The sequence below is a fragment of the Brachyhypopomus gauderio genome, chromosome 19 (genome assembly GCF_052324685.1).
Source record: "Brachyhypopomus gauderio isolate BG-103 chromosome 19, BGAUD_0.2, whole genome shotgun sequence".
NCBI lineage: Eukaryota > Metazoa > Chordata > Actinopteri > Gymnotiformes > Hypopomidae > Brachyhypopomus > Brachyhypopomus gauderio.
Genome location: NC_135229.1, coordinates 3,333,913 through 3,358,615, shown reverse-complemented (window position 1 = coordinate 3,358,615; position 24,703 = coordinate 3,333,913). Strand labels below are relative to the sequence as shown.

The 24,703-nt window shown below is 44.4% G+C and overlaps 1 protein-coding gene across 1 annotated transcript in view; it reads right to left on the bottom strand.

Annotated features, from left to right (window-relative positions):
* LOC143483336 (polymeric immunoglobulin receptor-like) overlaps positions 1-18,567 on the bottom strand; it is a 33,512-nt gene extending 14,945 nt beyond the window's left edge. The window contains exons 1-4 of the mRNA XM_076982179.1: positions 18,564-18,567; positions 17,861-18,169; positions 3,776-4,081; positions 3,407-3,481 (exon numbers count right to left, since the gene is read on the bottom strand). Of these exons, the coding sequence (XP_076838294.1) occupies positions 3,407-3,481; positions 3,776-4,081; positions 17,861-18,169; positions 18,564-18,567 (694 nt within the window). The remainder of the gene's footprint in view (positions 1-3,406; positions 3,482-3,775; positions 4,082-17,860; positions 18,170-18,563) is intronic.
* Between the last annotated feature and the right edge of the window lie 6,136 nt (positions 18,568-24,703).

Here is a 24,703-nt window from a genome sequence, read left to right as displayed (position 1 = left end):
GTTGCTTTGTGTTCCACGTTTGAAAAGTGCTGGAATTTTGACTAACGTCGCCTACTTTAAAATGCTTGAAATTGTAATGGTATTTCGTTTCACAAGCTGTCTGACTGAACTGGGGTGGGTTTCCCGAAACGTTCGTAGCGCTAAGCACTTCTTAACCTCGTACGTTTCATACGAGGTTACGAAGTACTTGGCGCTACGAACGTTTCGGGAAACCCACCCCAGTTCGCTTGTATTACGTTTACAAATAAATTTACAAATAATACCGCGCAGCTACACAAACGTAATGTCAGGAGATACTGTAGCGACTCCTACTCCTCACGGCGAGTCTTGCCCTTTAAGTGACACTGGGGGGCGGAGCCTGCGCGCGCCAGGGTTGCGTTATCAATAAAGTTTCCCTCCTCGGGATTTTTGGATTAAGCAGTTTCTGCCTCGGTTACCGAACCTGCTTCAATACATTGTTACTGTTAAAAATGCACTGCCAATAAAGTGAGTATTGGAAAAATTTATTTTGCTGCTGAATGTAACTACTAAAGTAACTTGTAATCTAACGTAGTTACTTTTAAAATCAAGTAATATGTAACGTAACTAAGTTACTTTTAAAAGGAGTAATCAGTAATCAGTAATCGGATTACTTTCTCAAGGTAACCCAGCCATCACTGCCTACATCACTGCTAAAACAGGGCGTCTCTTCTCTATCCTCCTCTATCTGTCATCTTGTTAATCTTTCTCTTGTTTCTGGTCACGTTCCATTAGATCTAAAGACATCTGCCATCACCCCGGTTATCAAAAAACAAAATCTTGACACTACTGTTTTAAATAATTATCGCCCAATATCTAATCTACCATTTCTCTCAAAGATCCTTGAACGTGTGGTGGCCTCCCAACTACTCCAGTACATGTCTTCCAATAATCTTTTTGATATTTTCCAGTCTGGTTTCCGTGCTCAGCACAGCACTGAGACCACCCTTGTTTATGTGCTAAATGACCTTCTTCTCTCCTCTGATAATGGCCATGCCTCTCTTCTTCTACTCCTCGATCTCACTGCTGCCTTCGATACAGTCAATCATTCAATACTGCTCTCACGGCTCCGTGATCTTGGGTTTTCTGGCACCGTTATTTCTTGGTTCACTTCATACCTCTCGGATAGGCGTCAGTTTATACACTTGGGTAATAGTAAATCAGATTTAGCTCCGGTTGCTCAGGGTGTTCCTCAGGGCTCAGTGCTAGGACCACTGCTTTTTACTATTTATATTCTGCCACTCGGTGAGTTTTTACGACAGTATGGATTAAAATACCATCTCTATGCTGATGACACTCAGCTTTATCTCAGCTTTAAGCCTCATGCACCTTTCCCACCCCCATCCATCACTAAATGTATATCTGACCTCAACCTGTGGCTACAAGCCAATTTTCTTTTATTAAATGCCCATAAGACTGAGTTTCTTATTATTGGCACTAAGTCTATCACTTACTGTTGCTGGTATGCCGGTCAAATCATCACCTGTTGCACGTAATCTTGGGGTTCTGTTTGATCTGACTCTTTCATTCGAACCTCAGATACGTTCACTCACTAAATCAGCCTTCCTTCAACTCCGAAATATCTCCCACCTACGTTCATTTCTGTCTCCTACATCTGCTGAAACCTTGGTTCATGCTCTCATCACTTCCAAACTATACTACTGCAACTCTCTCTTCTATGGCCTTCCCTCTAAGTCTCTTTGGTCCCTTCAGACTGTTCAGAATGCTGCTGCTCGTGTTCTGACCCAGTCAAGGAAGTACGACCATATAACACCTGTCTTAGAGCGTCTTCATTGGCTTCCGATAAATCTCCGTATCCAGTACAAAATTCTAGTACTTACTTTCAAAGCACTCTCTGGTTTGGCTCCCATATATCTGGCTAATCTTTTGCACCGCTATGCCCCCACTCGCCGGCTTCGGTCATCTGACACTGGACTCTTAGTTGTTCCTAGATTCAAGTTAAGCACCATGGGTGGTCGATCTTTCAGTGTGGCAGCTCCGACTCTCTGGAACTCTCTTCCCTTCTCCCTCCGTCTCTTACCATCTCTTAACGCATTCAAGGCTCAACTAAAGACCCACCTATTTAATCAACATTTTCTCACAACTTCCTCAACTTAGGTCTGTTCTATGGGATTTTCTTTTTCTTTTTATTGTCTGTTCTTGTCTGTGTTTTTTTTTGTATTTCTCTGTACAGCGTCCTTGGGTACTTTGAAAGGCGCTATAGAAGTGGAAATTATTATTATTATTATTATTATTATATGGAGAGTAGACAGGATTCAGTCATGTGTTCCTCAAGGAACATTCACTTCTCCTCCACCTGCGTTATCACAGGTAGGACCCACAGCTTTATTATACCAAAACAACAAGAAGAAACAACATAAGAAAGGGTGTGGATTTCCATCTATGTATTAATATGCAAATAGAAAATGCAGAAAAAATATACACAATGTACAAATATTGAACTCTTTTGGGGAGACTGAAGGTTTCTGAAGTAGGCCTAATCTTTAGGTGAATTATACCAGGTTTCTTTCAGTACTTTTTTTTTAGGTGTTTTGTGGTAGATCAGACTAAATACTTAAATTCTAAATAGCCTATAGAAGCTGACTTTTTCTGATTAAAAAATGCTTGTTTTCTAATTGAGTAATAATGTATTTCTTTTAACATTTTTAAATCATAGACCATAAAGTGAATCGATGATTTGCTTTAACATGAAAAAACAAGATCCCTGTATTGTGTGTGTGTGTGTGTGTGTGTGTGTGTGTGTGTGTGTGCGTTCGTGCCTGCGTGTGTGTGTGTGTGTGTGAGTGATGTTATTCTGTAAGTGTTCATATCAGTGTAATGAGGATCACTGCTGGTATGTTTATTTCTATATTAATCATGTTGGAGACGCGTGAATCACTGTAATCACATCCCTGTATCCCTGTATGTGATGACATTTTTGTTGAAAATAAGTCAGTGTAATAGTGAACATGGCTGGTGTAGTAATAGTTATCTAACATCACAGAAAAAAATCATATTACCTGGCTACATAAATTAGATCAATAATACTGATGGTACCTGTGGTGGTCTGTGGATTCGTCTTTCTGATGCTGGTTTTCTCCGACCAACCAACAGCAAATTAGAGTAAACCCCACATGTGCTACTGAGGTGTGAGAAGCTTCATGAGGTCTTTAAAGCTCCGTGAGAAAGTGAAGTTAGTAAGATTGTTCCCAATGTAAGATCAGTATGTGTTGGTGTACAGGAATGGTCTCTCTGATGCTGGTTCTCACTGTCAGTTGTCTCTGTCAGTATGAGGAAAGATTAAGCAGATTGATGCATGAACTCTCAAATCAACACAGTAACGTCAAACACCATGTGATTATGGTCACAACACTACCTGTTCTGGTACCTGGAGTGGTGTATGGCTTGACATTTCTGATGCTGGATTTCTTATTGTCAGGTGTCATTTTCACAGCTGTTGTCACTATGAGGAAAGAATGAACAACTTAACCTTTCAAACACATTCTGGTATCAGTGAGAACATTTTTCAGTAAGATGAGCTCTGGTTGATACCTCTGTTCTCCATACTGAGAACGCTGCATTCAGGACACAACACACACCAAATATGAAAGACCAAAACTGACTAGGACCAAATCTAGTATCACACCACAGACACAGGATTGGTTATTCTGTCTATACTCAGTGCTGTCATGTTCACAGCCAAATAATTTCACCATTTACATACTTCATTAAAACACAAAGGTACATGTAAACATACCTGTGAGTGCATCAGTGACTGTGAGGTGAACAGGAACCTGTACATCTCCAACAGAGCACCAGTACCAGCCAGCATCACTCTTCTTCAGTCCAGTCATCTCCACCATGAAGTATCTTGTCCCTTCCCTGATCAACACTATTGAATTCTGGGATGTGTGAGTCCTCCCCACTGTGTAGCAGCTCCAGTCTGTAGATCTGCACCACTGCTTCTGTTTATTCTGATATGCAGCACTGTAGAGACACTGGACACTGACGCTGCTCCCCTCCTCTCCACTCACTCTGCTCCCCAACACAGACACCGCAGGAGCTGAACAAACACATATAAATACAGCAGTGTAAACATGTCCTCCATCATAAGAAACATCTCATAGAAGCCTTACAAACAGTCAACAAGTCTATATTTAATACAGAGAGATTTCTTACCTGCACTAACTGTCAGATACAAATAATCCTTATCATCCAGTTTACCACCAATTTCAGCAGCACACCAGTACCATCCAGTGATCAGTGTTCAGTCTGTTCAGTTCCACAGTAAACATATTGTGGGTTGGATGATCAATAACTGATGTGCTTCCATTTGTGTTTGTATAAGTTACTATGGTGCAAGAGGCCCAATAGTATCATGACACCAGAATTTGTTGTTTGATTTATAGGATTCATCATAAAAACATGGAATAGTGACAGAATCTCCACTTTTTACAGCAACCTGCTTTAGCGTCCTCATGCTCTCTGAGTCTGCAGACAAACACACACACACACACACTGCTTTACAAAGATCATTGTATCTCAGTACTGAGCAGGTAGTATTATGTCCAATTTTAAAGTGAAGATCAGTTCAGAGATGTCTGGAGCAGCACTGCACTCTGAAATACGTCAGCTAATAAAGGACCAGTTACACCCATGAAACTGAAGACCACACAGGTGGTTCATAGGAGTGAACCAGCGCTGATCTTACCTGAGATGCAGAGGAGAAACACAAAGAGAACGACAGAATCCATGAGAGAGTAACAGCACATGTAACAGTTGCTGCAGGACACAAATGACAAACACACTTCCTGCGTCAGACACTTGGTCTGAGTCATGTGCTTGTTTGTCTCACATTTTTACATCTCTTCTGCTATCTATCTATCTATCTATCTATCTATCTATCTATCTATCTATCTATCTATCTATCAGGAGAACATTATTTTCTCACATTATTTCCCCCCTCTCTCTCTCTCTCGTAAATACATGAGATGATCTAATAATGGTGTTTCTTTAGAAAGATTTGAATTGTGGCTTCACTGCTGGACAAATCAGCACGGTTCATGGGTTGAAGAAGATGGGCACTATTTTCTGTGCTAATGTTTTGAAGTGTTATATATAACTATAAATGTTCCAAACCAGATTAGTTCTGTGACGCGCGGCGGAGCAGGGAAGGAAGAGACACGATTCCTCCTCGAATGATGTCACTTTAGTTTTAATACACAGATATAGCGCACAAAGCGCACGAAGAACATACAACTCCTACAGATACGAGTAAACTTTAGACAACGACGAGCACAGGACACTGCACGAGCGCACATTAAATAGACAGACCACATTAGCCCCATGTGATTACAAGACGAGTCACAGGTGAGACGATTTATCACAAGACATAACCATAACCACGTAGATCCATAGACGCAGACGATGCACGTGGACAACGTAAACACAAGCCCAAAAGGGGAGGGGCCGGGGTTCTCAACGTGACAGACGCCCCCTCCAAGGGCACTACCCGTCCTGGGGTGCCAACAGGACGGAGTGCCCCGAACCCACAACGATGGGCGGATCCGACGCACTCAGTCCTGCGTCCGCCACAAATCGCCTAGCACACCCTCCCTGGGAAGACCGGGGAAAAGACGTTGGACACATTAAACAGCACGTTCACAAACACACAGACCGGTACACTTACACATAGTGGCACAAAAGGGAAAAATGGGTTAGGCACACAAATGGGAAGACTTACAAACACTGGTACACACAAACATGAAACAGGTGCCCAGCTATGCGCCAGGAGGAGAGCTAGGAGGGGAGAGAGACCGGGAGCTACAGGCGCTGCGGGGGACGCTCCTCTTCCAGCCTTCACTGCGGACCCTCCGCTGGGTGCAGCACGACTGGCGGACGTGCCAGATGCAGCGCGGCTGGCGTGCGCGCCTTGCGGGCCGCAAGGGAGCTCTTCCTCTGTGTCCATCTCCTTCTCTGCCCTCCGGCTCCACTCCATGGACTGCTCCGGGCTGCCACCCCGGGAGCAGTCCAATGCACTCTCGCCAGAGCGATCGGAGGGTGGACTCCTCTCCGAACTCTTTTTCATAGTCCCGGCTGTTCTCTCTGAGGAGGGCGGACTCTCCTCCTCCTCCTCCGTATAGGAGCCTTCCTCCTCCTCCCCGTCTTCCTCTACGGTGAGAAAGGGACCTACGGGCGGAGGGAGGTAGTCCTCTTTCTCCGACTCCTCCTCCTCCTTTTCGCCGTAGTCGACGGTAGAGGCGTCGCTCACCGTTGGGGGGTAGTCCTCCTCCTCCTCGCCACCGTAGTCCTCGGTGGAGGCGTTGCATACCGAGGGGGGGTAGGCTTCCTCCTCCTCGCCACCGTAGTTAACGGTGGAGGCGTCGCATACCGAAGGGGGATAGTCCTCCTCGTCTTCATCCTGCTCCTCCCCCTCAGAATCCTTCTCCCCGAATTCCACCTCCGGGGTGGACGCGGTTGCGCCAACCCTCAGAGGCGAGGTGGCACGGGAAGGAGCAAGGTGTCGCTCCCTCCATAGATGCACCACTCCCTCACGGAGTATCTCCGCCAGCTCGGGGTGCCTGCACTCGAGCCCCCGGGCTGTGACCAGTTGGTAGGCACACACTGGGTCCTCTTCCAGCTCCTCGATCGACGGTGTGGCCTCTTGGCACAGGGGGGAGTCCTCCTCCAGCTTGCCCTTGGGTGTCGTCCCTGTCCCATAGAGCTCAGGGACGCTTACCCGTATGGACGAGGGTTCCCGGGAAGGAGAGGAATGTCTCTCTTGCCACACCCGCACCGCTGTCTTGCGGTACTCCTCCGCCAATTCCGGTATAGCGGTCTCCCGTGCCGCACACAACAGATATGAGCACTCGGGGTCCCGCTTCATCTGTGCCAGAGTCGGCGTGGAGCAGCGGCGTGGGGGGGAGGACGAAGCGCGGTGATGTCGCTTGCTGGGCTTCTTTCCTCTCTTTGGCCTGGTGGCGTAACCTGGCATGGTCCTGGTGTCTCGAAACAGCTCGTCGTCTTGTGACATGCGGCGGAGCAGGGAAGGAAGAGACACGATTCCTCCTTGAATGACGTCACTTTAGTTTTAATACACAGATATAGCGCACAAAGCGCACGAAGAACATACAACTCTTACAGATACGAGTAAACTTTAGACAACGACGAGCACAGGACACTGCGCGAGCGCACATTAAATAGACAGATTAGCCCCACGTGATTACGAGACGAGTCACAGGTGAGACGAATTATCACAAGACATAACCATAACCACTTAGATCCACAGACGATAGACGATGCACGTGGACAACGTAAACACACGCCCAAAAGGGGAGGGGCCAGGGTCCTCAACGTGACAAGTTCATTGTCATTACTCAGTCCCACCAGGATTTTGCGGGCCTTTTTTGTGATTGTTGCGGGCTAAAATGTTTGATGTTGCGGGTGTTTTTCAAAAAAATTGCGATGGAAGTTGCAGTGTGTTTTTGCTTTTTTGTGAGTACATTGCAATAGGGAGTAAATGTTGTATGGTTTCCTCTATTTAGTAGTCCATTTTAATTATCTATTTACCTATTTATTCAGGGTTGCCAACTTTTCAAGATCGCTTGAAGTGAGATTTCATCCTGGAGGGGGTGGCGAACATTAATTGTTGACGGGGGCGGGGTTAGCGAACGTAAGTTGTTACCGGGCGGCCTGTAAAATGGACACAAATTAAGTATTATATCGAGATTGATCGCCAGTGGTTGGCGCCAGAGCGAACTAGTAACTCATAGATATGGATCAGAGATAAATAAACTTTATCTCAGACCCTCGCCGCTTGCGTGCGCTGCAGTGACTTCGCGGGCTACCGTTGCATTGTGGGGAATGTAGTGTTTGTGCGTGCAAAACACCATCGGGCGGCTGTGGCCTGCGGGCCGGTTCTAATAGTAATTAAATATCATCCAGGGGGCCATAGATAATCAATTCGCGGGTCTGATCTGGACAGTTTATCCCCGCTTTCATGTAGTGTACCGGGATACTGCTTTTCCCGATCTTTTTGCCGTTATTTTCGTCGCTCATGCTGCTTTCAGTCTGCTCCTCTTGAACGTATATACGGAAGTAAGGCGGGAGTTTGTCGACGTCACATCAAGACGACATCAGTGATTGGTCAAATTTGCGGGAATGTTGCGGTGATTGGCTGAAGTTGCAACACCGCCCTGAATTCGCGGGGTTTGCTTGAAGTTGCGTTGAAGTTGCAAATCGCAACATCGCGACTTTCTGGGGGGTCTGATTACTCATGTAAACAGTTGTTCTAATGTGGAGGTGGAACTATATCACTCTGAATTCAAACAAACCTGCAGGTCAAAATACAATGGATTTAGTTTTGTCTGCTATATACATTGTGTGAATAGTTTGTTGTTCATTGCAGGATTACATAGTAAAATATGCACAACAATCATTGTGTTTGTATGACAGGAAAAGTAATTGTGAAATATGGATTTGTTGAGGGAATCACTTCCTAAGTATATTTCTGGAGATGGATAACAATAATAATTGTTGAAACAATAATAATTGTTGTATGTATAGCACCTTTAAAATCAAGTTTACAAAAGTTATTTAGATAATAAAGATGAAACACTAATGATATTAAAAATAGGAAGAGTAGAAAAATATTAAGTACCAATAAGACTGTGAAAGACATGTAACAGTTATGTTGTGTACTGTGTGTGAATTATGTTGGGTGGTGTGTGATTGCCAGTGTAACCACATGTCTTTACTGGACACAGTGGTGCTGGTTGTCAGTCTAATATGGGTACGATTGCAGAGTGAGGCTGTAACCTGCAGGAGGAGGTTTTCCCAGAGTGCCTCACACTGCTCTACTTCAGACACGCTGCAAATGAAGCGTTGTGGCCTAAAGACGAGACACTGGCTGTCCAATGAGACGGTCACACAGTCCTCTGAACCACCGAATATGGACATTCACAGTTAGCAGAATGCACAGGAAACCAATGACATCACACAATCACCATCCCCAGAATACTAATATGACACATGTGGTTCATTAGTCAGTTCTGTAAAGACTTTGATGATCTCATTCTGTGCTAAGCACATGGTTGTTTGGGTCATTGGGTTGTACACATATTGTACAAAACAATTTATTCGGTCATAAAACTTCAAATGTAATCATGGAGGAAATTTACAAACACACTGCCAACATTTTTATACCTGGACTTGCTTTTATCTATGAATTCATAATGCATGCATGTTTCAATCAGTACTGGAAGAACTGGGAGTATCAGTACAGGTTCAGCTCATCAGCCTTTCACAGCAGGTGTGTGTTACTCCTCTCTCCTCCTCTCAGTACTGGCTATGTCATTCATCTAATTTAGGAATCGACTCTTTAATGTGCACTATTACACCTCTTCTGCAACGTCCAACATCACCACGTTTGATGTGAAAGAGGAAATGCCCACCTGTATAAGAAAGTGAAGCATGTGTGTTTGACCACAAATAACGTCACCTATTCTTGTACTTCTATTTGCGGTTTCAGAAAAGTTTTGAAAAGTAGTTACTTTTCAATATTTTCGTTTCTTTATGTTGTTTTTTCATTACTTGATTTTCTTCATTATTTTTCTCTTACTGTGAAAAGTGTTGCTCACAGAAGTGATAGAGCGACAGCTAAGCTGATTCCTTATTGCTCTAACTTGGTAAAAACGCAAATGTAAGGAATGCCACCTGATCTTCCCTAACCAGCCTCACCTGCCCCTCATTACCACGCCCCCTTTCAGTCACACTTATACACCTTCCCCAGCACGTCTCAGTCGCGAAGTATTGCCGACTCATGCCGCATACCAAGCCGTTCTATTACCTGTCTGCTTTCCTGTGTTCTGACCCTCGCTTACGTCCCCGACCTTGTCTCCTGCCTAGTCCCTCTGTACCTCCTGACTTCTGCTCCCCCGGTATGACCCTGGACCGTCCTGACCACGCCAAGAACACGCTGTTACTTATCCTAGTACTCGTGATTCCCCTGCCTGTTTCTGTACCAGCTTCTCATTTCAATAAAAGCGGTGTTCTTCCGCATTTGGATCCCTCTCTGCCTGGTCACTTCGTAACAGCAAATGACCCTGTTCTCACACAAACATGAACCTGAATAGTATGAAATATGGAGATTTAATTATCCCGAAACAATTTGTATAATCATATTAAAAATTAAGAAAATAAAATTTAAGATGCCATAGAATTAATTTATTCAGTACATTTAAAGTCTGATATTTGCATAGGAGGTATCTGACTTTGGTAGGACCAATAATGTGCAGGTTTGTATAAAATGTTTACGTTTTGTTGTCAATAAATGTTTTGGTGAATGTTTGTCCTTGAAAGAAATCAATTAATACATTCAACTGCAAAATTTAAATTCCCCTGCTCTCAAGAAACAAATTCACCTGTAAAAGGATGGCTGATATCCAGACAAGACAATCTTTACTGTGAGGGGTGGTATGCAATGCCAGCAGGCTGCCACCAGAGGGAGGCGAAGAGTTTGGGATCTAATCAGTGTTCGTTCGTATGATCCCCCACATGGGGCGCCCTAGACAACAGTTTAACAAAAGCTCCTCTTTATTACGTGTTGGTGTTTGTAACATGCCCTAAGCTTTCTGGAAACTGGGTTTACAAAGTTTGACATTTTCCTGTTGTGTTTCTCATCTGTTTTGTGAGGGACTGTTGTCCCTTGTCTGCTGTCTCATCTGTAGATTGATGGTCATTGTTTCATGTTCTGATGCAACATAGACTCAACATCGTCTCCAGAATAATACCAAGTGGGGCATTGCTGTTTGTTTTTTAGTTAGCAGTGTGTGATGTTTTTTCTGGACATGAATTTACACACGTATTACTCCCGTGAAACAATAATTGTGGCAAGTCAAATACCTCAGTTTATTTACAGGTAACTTAAAATGTCTATTGTTGTTTTGATGATTATTTTCAAGTGCCTACAACGCTAATTGGGGCTAATATGCTAGCTGTAATGATGGCTAAGTGGCTAACCTAAACTATACAAACCTATCTGGGTGTGTTTTCATGTGGCTTATGAACTTTTATGTGGTGTTTCAGTTTCTGTAATGTGTTTCCCACATTCTTCACACGTTGTTGTTTTGGTTTTGTTCAAGGATTTAAATTCCATGTAGCCTAAGGCTCCACATATGGTACACAGGAAGACAACAAATAATGCCTGTAGATCTGAATTAGTATTTTACATGGTAAAACATGAGTTGAACAAAACATGATAAAATGTTAAAACATCAGTGTCTCTCTCTGAACTTCAGCATGTGGTCAGTCACAATCATTTAAAGGTTAATATTATATGTTCATCTTTTATTGCAATTATAAAGGCACTTAATTTAGACCCAAGAGACCACTTCTTGTCCTCTACCTGACACCTGGTGGCGCTATATTTCTGTATGCATTACTCAAACGAAGCAAAATCAAAGACTGATTCATTTGCACATTTACAGGATCAGGTGGAAGTGCCAAAGACACTTTGTCAGTTCCTGATGTGTCTCTGATGAGATTTGTTCCTGTCCATTAATGGATTGGCCCATGATTTCACTGTCTGGACCAGAACAGGTTCGGAATGCCTGTTTAGCTAGCGGAGGTGAAAGGTCACGGCTGAGTGCATTGCGATGTAAGTGGTTACCTGGTTAAACTTTTCACATGCACATGTCAAGAAATGCACCAGTGCATTGTGGTCCAGGCCATTTTTGACACTCTGATCCCACCATGTCTTACTTGTGAAGCACAGAGCTGTAGATCACCCCGTCATCTGTGGTTGTGGGAGAGAGCTGAACAATGGGGCAGTTTTAGAGGTCTGGTACATGGTGAACCACAGACTCCTACCATCCAGGATTCTCTTTGGTTACAGACTGTATCACCAGCAAAAGTCTTGATAAGGACACTGAAACTGAATGTAAGCTAGACACCCATTTACAGTTACAACAGGTTGAACTATTGTCATAAACAGTTACTGATGTCAATCAGCCAGTGCTCCCTTGTCTTTGGCTCAGGACAGTGAATTAATGGGTGTGTTCATGACAACAGACCTGACTGTATGTTTAGCAGCATACTTACAGTTTCACGTTTGGGAACTTTGGTGTTACGACCCGCCCCTGTCTATGATAGAGGCGGACCGAATAAAGAAAGACACGGTGGAGTGCAAGTGAATTGGGAAAACTAGGAGACAGATATAACGGTTTGCCAGACTTTGTTTTTACTGGAGTGCAGCACAATAGACCAAAACAAACTTTAAGTTTACTATAAGTGGACTGTAGACCGTGCCAAAGGAAAGAAATAAAGAAAAGAAACTAACCTACGTAACACGAACTAATTCCCTAACCAAAAATACAAAGATGGCACGTGCCCCTAAAGTGGTGTACTAACCAGGCAGTATTCCTGCATGGATGTAAGAGAGTCAGAGGGCCCACCTAAACTGTCCACTTATAGGAACAAAGGAACAACAAACATAACAGAATAAAGACCAACACAGAAACAAAACTAACCATACCCAAAGTGTTCCAGTCCCATATCTCAACAGTGTGCTTACATATAACTAACAGTGTTTTACAGGTGAAGGCTGTGGTGTTTGTATTCGTTGAGGCACAATGTATCTAACTGCTAAGATGGCTGACTTGCATCACTTGCAGCTTATTTTGAAAAAATACAACATTAATATCCATCAGACACAAAACTAAAACCCATCAAACATCATACTAATATCAAACACGACACTAATACCCATTAAACACAATACTAACTGTGTCAGCAGTGTTTCTGCTCCCACATTGGTTTTCTTCTGCTGGTTAGAGTTATGAGTTTGTACGTCAGCAGATACACGCTTGCCATTATGACATAATAATGATATATCTAGGATAGCAATACAAACATTAATGGTTACCGTAATATAAGCCTTTGATAAAATTGATCAGGTTTCTGTAATTAACAACTGTGGTAACTATGATTAATTGGTGTACTTTATTCTTTTCAAGAGTGCCAGTATAACAGGAGATGGAGCCGCCTGCTTACTGTGCGTTCTTCTGTGTTTCAGAGTGCAGGTTAGAATGACCAGAATAACCAGCAGCCCCAGTCCCACCACCACTGCAGTGTGCCTGCAGTGTGCAGACCCAGTGCGGTTATGTGAGTTATACGTATGTGTTTTATAGTCACTAACCCAGTGTGGTTATGTGAGTTATACGTATGTGTTTTATAGTCACTAATAGAGATGCATGAATACCGATACTGGTATCGGGTATTTGCCCGATACCATGTCCATTTACCCGTACTCGTAATCGCTCTGATACCAACATCCGATACCTTGTTTCCAGTGGACGTAAACCACGTTATGCTAATGAGCAGACAACTCAACATGTCCGTATTTCACGGGCGAAGAGAAAGGGCTTTCAGACTCCCTTATGATGTTTGCATCCTGCAGCTCCTTTAGATGAAGTCGTACAGCTTCATAATCTGATGGATGGATGGGCCGGGCTCGCTGTTTGAATGGTGTGGGGTCAGATAGCCGAATACGATGTGTGACCGCATTAGTGTGACCATAGTCAAGGTCACCACTGGCAAACACTTCAGGAACAGAGTTCAGCTTGGCTGTTATTCTGTCTTTCCACTCAACACTCAATTGAGATTCGTCCAAATTAAACGAGATCATGTTCTGCCCATCTACAGGAGCTAGCAAGCTATAGGAAGCTGAAATTTTAGAATGCTCAGGAGACTCTGAGATGCCTGGGGCTGGGGGTTGATAAACAACTTTTGGTACAAACAGCTCTGCTATAGTACGCTTTGCAGGAATGGTGATGGTATGGTCAGTTTCATTCTTAATCAGAACAGGGACTTTAAAGCAAGTTCTGGAGGGACTGGTCATAATGTAACTGCAACAAACAAGACCACTGGGCAAACAAGGAAAATCAGGTGGTTCAACCAGTAGCGGGGTCCCTGATATGTGTACAACATTTCTCACATAGCCTGATAAAGCGACTTTCTGGCCTGCAGAGATTGCAAAATTGCTCTTGCTCTGTAGCCTCACTTTGCCCACCCTGCCACCTTCCTTATTTGCTTTGTGTTTATGGCACAAGTTCTTCAAAAGGGCAGAGTAAGCATGACTCCCTTTACACCTATTGGATGGGAGGTCAGAACAACAAGAAGATGCACTATAAAGCATGTCCAAAGTGTTTGTGCCTATGAGCACAGGAACAGCCATGTTTGACCTGCAGTTTGGAACAACTAGAGCCAGTGTGCTTACTTCAGCTGGCTGTCCAGTAATGCTGCTGTCAAAATAGATGTTAATGGCAACATAGCCAAGATAAGGAACAACATGGCCTCCAGCACCTTCTACTTCAAGGAGATCATTCAAAGGAAATATAGGATGTGAAGACAAGTACTGCTCATGGAAAGACTTTGACAGCGTAGTCACTTGGGAACGGGAATCCAGAATAGACTGACACTCATTTCCCTCAATAACGACAGTGGCCATACATTTAGGGCCCACTAGTCCATCAATAAGTTCGCTGCAGGGTTTACATTCAACACAGCTCTCACAAGCAATTCTTTCTTTTCTCAAAGTTTGGCTGGGACAAGCATTAACAAAGTGGGCCTCAGTCTGTCCCTTTACTGGGGCCCTGACCTGTTTAATGACTGGCCATGTCTAATCTTCCACTCATCCTGCTTGGCTCGTAGCTCTTTGAATTTTTGATCAACACGCGTTTTTTATGGCTTCAACACACTCCCGTGCAATGTGACCATCTTGTCCACATCTGAAACAAAACCAGGCTTTTGGCTGAGATGCAGACGTAACCTGATGGGTTCGTGCAACATCTCTAGGTCTGGCAGGTTCCTGGTAAGACAGAGAGTTAGCCTGAACACTAGTAGAGCTTTCTGGGTTTGTGTCTTTCAAGGAATCGTTTTTTTTTTCTTTCTTGGAATTCTTTATGCTTAGCTGTAGCTTTACTTCGGCAAGCTCCTTTCTTAACTGCTCTGTCTCACTCATGTACTTCTGTAATGTTTCGGCATGTGGATCCAGATGTTGGGAAACTTGCAACGCAGAGTGAAAATTCAAGGATGTCTTTTGCTTTGAATTGCTAAAATGCCATTGCATCCGTTCAAGTTTTGAAGATCTTCTGTCCTCTTCAGTTCGAAGCAAAAGAAGAAACTCCGCAAAATCTGGGGGATTACTGAGCTTTGCATCCAACTGTAGGCTAAGTATAAGGGTGTGGTCCCAGCAACTACGGATGAATTGTTTTAGTAAATGGCGATTTGCACCAGACTGGTCTACACCACCTCTTTTGATAGCAGAACCAAGAAGAACTTGTAGTTTCTGGATATAATACGAAGCTTTCTCGCCAGAATCTTGGTGTGTGTTCAAGAATTTTGCGAAAATCTCTTCCCCATCCTCCACGAACCCATAAGCAGATTCAAGCAGGGTGACATATTGTTCTGGATGAGCAGAGGGGCCAAGCTGTTTTACTACTGTTGCTGCTGGTGGGAGGAGACTCTCTAATATCTTCCTCCTCTGAACATCAACAGGAAGATGGTCTTGGAACATAAGCTCTACATGGAGGTACCATGTTTCAAAGTTAACTTCTCCAGATGGCTTTGGTATCTTCCCTGAAAAGATTTGTAGCCATTTAGATGCATAGCTCTGCGCTGGCAGTGATTCATTCCTAATAACATGTTCTACTACTACTCGTTGTATGTCAGGAGGGTTCAACATGTCAGTACTCAGGGTTTCAGATTTAACTGGCTTTCGTGTTTTTTGGGAGGACTTTTGGGGAGTAGGACTAGCACCTGCAAATGCTTGGTGATGTGATAGGGTTTTGCTTACACTTGTATCAGAGGAACTGTCAGAATCACTAGAGTCGCCTTCTGTCACATATCTTTCCTGAACTGCAGGCTGAAATTCTGGTAGGCTTTGTATATGATCAAGAACCCACTGGATGTTTGATGCTCTAGGAAGCTCAATAGGGAAATTAGGTTTAGGTCCCAGGATAGAAGCTTCAGAACTAAACTCAACAACAGCTATAGGTTCGCCTGTCTGCTTTGTCTGGAGCTGAACAACTTTGGTCACAGTACCATACTGTTCTAGAGCAGCTGTGATTTCATCATGAGTTTCACTACCTGAGAGGCCAGACAGCCAAAGTGACCTGCTTAAATTTACCCCATATAGCTCCTCAATATCCATAATGATTTGGAAATCGTATAACCACAATATTTGAAAAGAACAGAAAAAGTGCAAAATGGTCTGGTTGCAAGTCGTCAGAGCCCTCCTGGCTGGCTCGCCACAAAAAGCGATGTAGCACTCGTATGTAGCTCAATGGCCACAATGATAATACTATGGAGGATGAGTCGACCAATGAACTTGGACTGTTCAAACACACACTCTAGGCTCGGAAAGGAGGGCTGGGACAGAAAAAAAATGAAACAGACCAAGTTGTGCAGGGACAGAGGTACAGTTGTGTATTTATTGACAAAAGAAAATAATGGATCCCTTTTGGACTGACGTGTGTGGATGACTAGGAAAGGAAAAAAAATAAAGGAAATATAAACAAAATGATAATCCGGCTTGAATATGTATACAATGGGATATATCAATTAAACATATGAAATTCTGTTGATAAACAATAAATAGTCTATAAAACAATTACTGGAAAAAAAAACTCCAAAAGGCAAAGTTCCTGAATTAAGTTATTGTAAAATTGCTAGTTTTATGAAACACACAGTCAACTTCACAGAAATTGGATTTAGCTCAACTCTGCATGAAAATCTCATCACTCCCTGAATAAGGACTTTTGAGTATAGAACAGCTGCTTAACTTGAAAATAAATTGATAAAGTCAATGTCCGGTTTTTTTTCATGTATGAATCAGTTTGTCCCAAAAAGATGTTATGTCTCCACTACCCGGGTAGACAAAAAAAAGTGGTGTGGGTGTGTATGTGTGTTGCTAGTGCTGGCTCTCTTCATCCGCGTTGTCTCTCTCTGTGCCGCTTTCAGCAACTCGTGCTGCAGAGTCTCACAAGCACAGAATTCTGGAAATCCCGGATTGGGTAAATTCTCTTAACGCTTCCCGTCTATTAAAGCAACCTACACAATACGGCTCAGATTAACAAGGCTGTACTGCAAACATACACATAACACATAACCGAGTCGTATTTGCAGACTCTCACGCTATACACTGAAATTGTACATCTCCCACACCAAATGCTAGCCCACCCCGCTTAGCCGACAAATTAGCAACAGAAAAACGAACTCTTAACAACATATAACCAGCATAGTTTTTTACTCCGGTTGCTTTTAATATGCTTTAAACTATTTTATTAACTCATTAACTCTCTCAAAACCTGAATATATACACCACATATACTACTTAACCGAATCTTTCATCCGCCAACAATGTCCAAACTCACCGGAGCCTCTCTCCACCAGTTTATCCACTAAAAAATGGCGAGAGTCCACTCAGCTCCCAGCTAGACGACAATTGAAAAGAAAAACGCCAATACTGGACGTTTTAGGTCTCTTTATCACAAGTAAATTTATACTAGCTTTACTTGTTCAGCTCAAAACTCGCTCTCACACCATGTGCTTGAGAAAAAAAATAATGACAGGGGAAGAAGGGGGAGGGAAGAGAGTGGGAGGGGCAAACGCACTCAATCCACAGAACGACCCAGCGATAAGCAAGAGTGCTCATTTTACCGGGGTTACATGTATCTAGTCAGTGCTGTCATTAAAGGTTAATTAAAGCTGGCTTAAAGGTTCACCAACATATAATTTCACAATTTAATTACTAATTATTAAAGACAAAAAGGTACATGCAAACATACTGTGAGTGCATCATTGACTGTGAGGTGAACAGGAACCTGTACATCTCCAACAGAACACCAGTACCAGCCAGCATCACTCTTCTTCAGTCCAGTCAACACCTCCTTGAAGTATCCTATACTAATCCTGATCCACACTGCTGAATTCTGGGATGTGTGAGTCCTCCCCACTGTGTAGCAGCTCCAGTCTGTAGATCTGCACCACTGCTTCTGTTTATTCTGATATGCAGCACTGTGGAGACACTGGACACTGACGCTGCTCCCCTCCTCTCCACTCACTCTGCTCCCCAACACAGACACCGCAGGAGCTGAACAAACACATATAAATACAGCAGTGTAAACATGTCCTCCATCATAAGAAACATCTGATAGAAGCCTTACAAACATTCAGAGTCTATATGTTGCACGCCCCAGAATGTCTGGGACAGGGTAACAGTTATGTTCCTGTATTGGCAGGATTAAAAGACGAGGCAGTGAGACAGTGGCTTCGCTCAAACTCCTGAAACTGCTTTGGGGGATTTTCCCACCTAGGCCCTTACTAACTCAAGGACTGAAACATTATTCATACTGGGTCAATGTTTGTGCGTGACATTAGCATGGTCTTAGACTAACCAATCTTAATCACACGTCCGCCATTACACCGTTTGTTCGTCAGATGAATCCACAAAAGCATCCATTTAAGGCTTACTTCGAACGCGGTACCCATTTGCTCACTCCCCATCCATTTAACTAATTATCTCCCCTACTCAGAACAGCTTTTATTCATTTTTACCCACCTGTATTGGCAGGATGAAAAGATGAGGCAGTGAGACAGTGGCTTCGCTCAAACTCCTGAAACTGCTTTGAGGGATTTTCCCACCTAAAGCCGGAGCCGAGTCCACCTCTAGCACTGCTCCCCCTTCAGGTCACAACCCGCACCTTCAATACATTAACCTTCACACATGGTGTTAACATTTCTAACATAGACCTGAATACATAAATGTGACAATCCATTCAGGGTGTCACATATATCTAATACAGAGGGATTTCTTACCTGCACTAACTGTCAGATACAAATAATCCGTATCATCCAGTTTACCACCAATTTCAGCAGCACACCAGAACCATCCAGAGTGATCAGTGTTCAGTCTGTTCAGTTCTACAGTAAACGTATTGTGGGTTGGATGATCAATAACTGATGTGCTTCCTTGTGTGTTTGTATAAGCTACTATGGTGCAAGAGGACCAATAGTATCCATGACACCAGAATTTGTTGTTTGATTTATAGGATTCATCATAAAAACATGGAATAGTGACAGAATCTCCACTTTTTACAGCAGCGTGCTTCAGCGTCCTCATATATTCTGAGTCTGCAGACAAACACACACACACACACACACACACACACACACACACACACACACACACACACACACTGCTTTACAAAGATCACTGTCTGTATTTCAGTACTACACAGGTAGATTATATTAGATTGAACTTTATTAATCCCAGAGGGAAAGTCAGTTATTGCAGCAGCACAGTTACAAAGAGAGCAAGAACAATATAAAAGTATCAGAAGTAATGAATATATGATATAGATAGGTTAAATAGAATAAAAATATTAAATATAACAGTATGAGAGTAATAGATGTCTAAATTACACGAGATTGATGTGCAAGGTAGTGGCATGAGTATTATGCCGTAATAGTGCAGTAAGTACAAGTGTTTTAACTAAGCGCAGTGACTGAGCTCACTGAGTGACTGAGTTTCCATGTGTGTTTGTATTGGCTACTATTCTGCAAGAGGACCAAAGTGTCCCTGACACCAGAATTTGTTGTTTGATTTATAGGATTCATCATAAAAACATGGAATAGTGACAAAGTCTCTACTTTTACAGCAACGTGTTTCAGCGTCCTCATGCACTCTGAGTCTGCAGAAACACACACACACACACACACACACACACTGCTTTACAAAGGTCACCGTCTGTATCTTGGTATATAAACAGGTATGATGTCTGGAGCCGCACTGCACTCTGAAATAGGTCAGCTAATAGGTCAGCTAGGACCAGTTACACCCATAAAACTGAAGACCACACAGGTGGTTCATAGGAGTGAACCAGTGCTGATTTTACCTGAGATACAGAGGAGAAACACAAAGAGAATGACAGAATCCATGAGAGAGTAACAGCACATGAAAGACTTCCTGCAGGGTGCAAATGACTAACACACTTCCTGCATCAGGGGAGAGACACTTGGTCTGTATCATGTGCTTGTTTGTCTCACATTTTTACATCTCTCTCTTCTGCTTATTCATTAATGAAGACACTAAATCAAAGTGATTAAAGACAATAAAGAACTACCTGGAAAGTACCTGACAACCCACCACACTGTTGCAACAGGAGGGAGCAGTGCTTCACGTTTAATTCTGTTCACATATACTGCAAATGCTAAAGTACGTTTATCATATTCTGCTCAAAATAAGTTGAATTTGGAATTAGAATTTGGCATGCAATATTTTCACAATAATTGTTTGTGCAGTACAACAAATCGGTGAGTTTTTTTTTACTGAGAAAACTGTTGCACCCAGAGGTGATAGAGCAACACATAGCAACACCGTTTACAGTCGGTATGGCTGTGTGAGGAATATGTTTTGTCCCTTACACACACACGCGCACACACATTACTTGTCTGCTGTCCGGTCACTGTGGGATGTGGTTTCTAGATTCTCAGACGGTGTCACTGCAGAACACAGCAGAACAAAGAAAAACACACATGTGATACTGTGGTGTGCAAACAAAATGTCTTCATGAGGTTCTAAAAGTCATGAAATGTTTTCTCATTGTGAGCAAATGAAATATTGTTTACAGTGAGTCCCCACTTAACAACGGGTCTGGTTAACGATGGACCGGAGTTACGATCGAGGAGCAGTGGCAGCACAGTGGAGTGTTGTAGAGTGTTGTGTATGATAAGCTGAGGCAGCACAGCCTCCACCGCAGCCCATCTCATCTCGGCAACTCGATTGCTCTTTCTCACGCTGTATGCACGCATGAGAACATTGTTAGTTTTTTCTATACTGTATTTACATGTGACATGTGATGGTGACGGAGGGGGATGTGAGTGCGGTGAGATTATTCATTCTCCAGCAATAACAATAACAGCGGTGAGCAAAACACAAGAGAATAAGAATCTATTAGAGTGGAAACTTGCATTATCCTACTGGACATGCACATTGGAGAAGACATCACTAAAAACTGAAAACATTACTGTCCCATAACCCAGAAATTTGAGAAGATCATTCTCTGTTGGTTTGAGAATGTTTCACGGTTTGTCCAGGGTGTCTAGACCCAGAAATGCGTTACAGGAGTGAAAACAGGTGTAACGAATAGAGCACGCAGAGAGAGATCCTGATGCAGAAACGATTTGTTTTTATTTTTACAATTCAGTACAGCGAACCATGCTGTCAACGCGGCTGTGTTATGCTGGTGCAGGGCTTTAGCGGAGTAGCGGTGGTCAGGACGGTCCGGGGTCGTGAGGCGAGAGCAGAGTCCGAGAGGTAACAGGCGATCAGGGATCAGGCGATCAGGCGGGAGACGTGGTCTAGGGAACAAGCAGAGTTCGGTGCACAGAAAGACAGACAGGAATAAAGGCTTGGTACGCGACAACATGGAGGCAGGACCAAGGGGGCCGGACAAGACGGGGTCAAGGGTACAGGACCGGACACCAGGGAGGACGACGAAGATGGGGACGGGAACAAAGTGGGTGACTACCTGGGGAACAGAGACAGGCACAGGGACATGGAGGACACCACCGAGGACAGACACAGGGACAGGTACGCGGACGCGGACGAAGATGCACACAGGAACAGGGACCAACAGGAAGCCAGGGAGGGGACAGGGCAACAAAGGGAACGTAGGTAGGCGCAAAACAGAATCAGTAAGGGTGCCAATGTCTGAACAGCTCGGCAAGGGGTCATCCCCAGACCCGCAGGAGGGCAAGGCAGTCTCTGCGGGGGCACTCGTAGACAGAGGAGCGAATGGGAACGGGGAGCTAGGCGGGACCAGGGAGGAGGGAGGGGCTGGGCGTGACATAACCCGCCCTCAAGGCGTGCAACTCCGGGGCACGCCAACCAGAGAGGGCCGGACAGACGCTGGGGACATAGACTCCATGACACAGAGGGAGACGAGCAGGCAAGGCTGGGGCAGGGATAACAGACACGGGGCAGGACGGATACAAGAGCCCGGACTCCGGACGTACAGGAGGGCTGGGAAAAGGAACGGGCGGTGACGTGGGAACGGGGCCAGACAGGACAGGGAGTCGACACAGGAAGAGGGACCAACAGGAAGCCAGGGAGGGGACAGGGCAACAAAGGGAACGTAGGTAGGCGCAAAACAGGATCAGTAAGGGTGCCAATGTCTGAACAGTTTGGCAAGGGGTCATCCCCAGACCCTCAGGAGGGCAAGGCAGTCTCTGTGGGGGCACTCGTAGACAGAGGAGCGAATGGGAACGGGGAGCTAGGCGGGACCAGAGAGGACGGAGGGGCTGGACGTGACAACAGGAACTTTAATACAATATAATACAATAATGTACAACTTAATATGAGGGGATATAGTTGAGTTATCTAAATGCAGTTAGACCAGGAATGAACAGCTGAAAGCAGTTGAAGATTCATTTCTTGGTACAAACTTTGTACAAAAGATTTCATCACAATTTAAGAAGCCAACAGAATAGAACACAATCTTATGGCCACAAGATTATCGCCAATCTTAGACCACAACCGTACATCAGCGGTTCAGTTGTGTTAAATGCAGAACTCCACGACATCTCTGAAACATAAAAAACCATAAATGAATCACAATGGGCCAAACTGCTGAGACGTCCACAACACATCACTTCCTGTGAACCTCATCTTGAGTCAAAAAATAAATTGGCAGATTTTTTAAATTCAGCCCTGTCTAAGTTACATTGTCTTTGTTCAAGTCTGTTTTTCTACGTGACATTTTTATACATTTTAAAGCCAAGGACAAGGCAGCAGAAGGAATTGGGATGGAACACAAACTCAGATGAAGCGCTTGAATATCTGACACTTTCCCTCAACAGCTATGAAGCTAATACAGTTTTTAATAAAGAGTCAGAGTTTTGTAAAGAGTCAGATAACCAATACAATTACAAAGCTTAGACCATAATGTTTAATTACACACAAGTCAGCATAGCCTGGAGAAACAAAGTTTTGCTTCTTAAGAACCTGATACATTCTCTTCAGCAAGATATCACATAATAATAATTTGGGTTTGTTGCACTCACGTGGGTTTGGTATTGTCAGACAGTCCAGTGTCTCTCCTGTTCCAACCTAAAGAATCATTGGAATATGAAATTATGTTTTGCTTTAACCCCCTCAGAACTCAGTACACAGCAGAATCACATCTGTTCCTATCAGGGATATTCAGTAATTTCAGTCATTACATAAATGCCTCATATAAGGAGAGCAGACAGGATTCAGTCATGTGTTCCTCAAGGAACATTTACTTCTCCTCCACCTGCGATATCACGGGTATGATCCACAGCTTTATGATGTAACCGTCGTCCCTTGGATACGGGTATTTATTGTAATCCCAGCTCTGGCCATAGGGGGTAGTAGAGAGTTAATATGGGGAGGGAAGGTATAAGAGAAGAACACGACATCATAGAGGGTAGGACGCATGCAAACAAGCCTAATGAATGGGGGGTGTCTGAAATATCTAAGCCTGTATTGAGAAAACATGGTTTTCACGCTCAATGCTTTTTGTCACACCCTTTATCATCTGGGACCAGCGAGAGCCAGAGTGGATTATATTATATTGCGATCGATTGATTGCCAGTGGTTGACGCCAGAGCGAACTAGAGCACCTGCTCTAGTGACCATAAATACTCCACTGCCCTGTCATCTATTTAATGCCAAATCTGAATTTTAACTATTGTAACTATTCTTTTGTATTATTCTAAGTTGCTTTGGATAAAAGTGTCAACTAAATAAATAAATAAATGAATGAATGTTTATTCCCCTGTTTTTGACGGGTGTTTCTTTATCAGTGTTCTCAAGTCTCACGCATTAAGCGTGTGACACACGCATTTTACCGTCTTCACACGCCACACTTCCGATCACACGGCGAAAAAAAAAAATCTAGTTTATTTACCTCTGATCCATATATATATGTCGCCCTCCACTGGCGATCGATCGCGAAATACAACTACGTTCGGGAACTGGGACCAACACAAAACCAGGGACGGAACATGGGAACAAGGGGAACACATCAAGTCCATGCCCACACGCAGGCAGCACAGTCTCTGGGGGAGCAGGCGCAGCCGGCTGACGGGCAGCGTGAGCAGGTGCGGCCGGCTGGCGGGCAGCGGGAACAGGCGCGGCCGGCTGGCGGGCAGCGGGAACAGGCGCGGCCGGCTGGCGGGCAGCGGGAACAGGAGCGGCCGGGCGGCGGGGCACAGGGACTGGACGATGGGCCGCAGGGACCGGAGTCACCGGACGACGAGCCGCAGGGACCGGAGGCACCGGACGACGGGTTGCCGGGCCAACGTCATCACGAGGCGGGGCCGCCGTGCAGACGCCATCGGGAGGCGGGGCCACCGTGCAGTCATCGCAGGGCGGGGCCGCCGCCCTGCAGTCATTGCAGGGCGGGGCCACCGGAGTGCAGTCGTCAGGGGGCGCGGATGACCCCCTCCGGGTCGCGGGAACTGGAGGTGTGGGCGACGAAGAGGCGACAGGGGAAGCCGGGGACGCCAGGCAGGCGTGGTCGGGAGCCGGGACCACCGGGCTGACGTTGTCGGGAGGAGGGACCGGGAGGCGGGACCACCGGGCTGACATCCTCGGGGG